Genomic DNA, 1,429 nt, shown 5'->3' with positions numbered 1-1,429 from the left:
TCAATCAAAACCAGTGAGGCCAGGCCAGGGCAGGGAGCCCTGTGCTGGCACTGCTGCAGCACCTCCAGCCCTGGGGCAGCTTTGAGCTCCCCAGGTAAGGACAGGTGAGGTGCTGGAGTGTGTCCAGGGAAGGAAATGCAGCTGGGGAAAGGTCTGGGGGAGCTGGAAAGGGGCTCAGCCTGGAGAAAAGGAGGCTCAGGGGGCCCTCGTGGCTCTGCACAAGCCCCTGCCAGGAGGGGACAGGGACAGGAGGAGAGGGAACGGCCTCAGGCTGGGCCAGGGAGACTCAGGCTGGACATCAGCAGGAATTTGTTCCTGGGAAGGGCAGTCAGGGATTGGAAGTGCCCAGGGAGGTTTGCAGTGCCCATCCCAAGGAGGGACTCGGACACTCAGTGCTTCGGGCTGGTGACAAGGTGGGCATTGGGTGGACTCTGGGAGCTCTTTTCCAGCCTCAGCGGTTCCATGACTCTGTGGCTGTGTGAAATGCTCCTGAGAGCAGCAGGGGAATGTCCTGCTCTGCTCCAGCTCCTGCCCCTGCTCTGATCCCAGGAGTTCATCCTGTCCTGCCTGACCCTGAACCCGGACAAGCGCCCGACCGCCAACAACCTCCTGTTCCACCGGGTGCTCTTCGAGGTGCATTCCCTGAAGCTGCTGGCAGCCCATTGCTTCATCAACCACCAGTGTGAGTGCCTGGGGCCAGCCAGACCCCCAGACTCGCCTTCTCCCGAGGAGCCAGGCTGGGAGAGCTGGGAATGCTCAGCCTGGGGCAGAGAAGGGTCCAAGCAGACCTTAGAGCCCCTTGCAGTGCCTGGAGGGGCTCCAGAGGAGCTGCAGAGGTCTTTGCACTAGGGATGGAGTGACGAGGCAAGGGGGAATGGTTTCCCCTGCCACAGGACAGGGTTAGAGGGATTTGGGGAAGGAATTGCTGGCTGTGAGGGTGGGCAGGCCCTGGCACAGGGTGCCCAGAGCAGCTGTGGCTGCCCCATCCCTGGCAGTGTTCCAGGCCACATTGGATGGGGCTTGGAGCAACCTGGGATGGGGGAAGGTGTCCCTGCCCCTGGCAGGGGTGGGACTGATGGCACAGAAGGTCCTCCCACACAAAACATCCCGTGATTCCACCTGGAGAGCCTGGGGAGGGAGGCAGGGGCTGCAGGACCCACACCCCCCGTGCCTCTGCCCCAGATCTGATGCCAGAGAACGTGGTGGAGGAGAAGATCAAGGAGCTGGACCTGAACATGGTGATGGCCGAGATCCGCAGGGAGGGCCGGCCCGGGGCGCAGTGGAGGTGAGGATGGGGGAGATCCCACAGGATCCAGCCTGGAGATCCCAGAGCTGTGGGAAGGAGCCTTCACTCCCTGAACCCTCCTGTCCTGTTCCCTGCCCAGGTACTCGGAGGTTTCCTTCCTTGAGCTCGACAAGTTCCTGGAGG

At 62.6% G+C, this 1,429-nt stretch overlaps 1 protein-coding gene across 1 annotated transcript in view; it reads left to right on the top strand.

Annotated features, from left to right (window-relative positions):
* The window catches only part of NRBP2 (nuclear receptor binding protein 2), a 17,100-nt gene that overhangs the window by 6,875 nt on the left and 8,796 nt on the right, over positions 1-1,429 (top strand). The window contains exons 10-12 of the mRNA XM_033519499.1: positions 550-682; positions 1,183-1,285; positions 1,386-1,428. Of these exons, the coding sequence (XP_033375390.1) occupies positions 550-682; positions 1,183-1,285; positions 1,386-1,428 (279 nt within the window). The remainder of the gene's footprint in view (positions 1-549; positions 683-1,182; positions 1,286-1,385; position 1,429) is intronic.

The sequence above is a fragment of the Parus major genome, chromosome 2, assembly GCF_001522545.3.
Source record: "Parus major isolate Abel chromosome 2, Parus_major1.1, whole genome shotgun sequence".
NCBI classification, from domain to species: Eukaryota; Metazoa; Chordata; class Aves; order Passeriformes; family Paridae; genus Parus; species Parus major.
The sequence above is the reverse complement of the archived record's forward strand: the minus strand, read 5'-3'. Positions and strand labels throughout refer to the sequence as shown.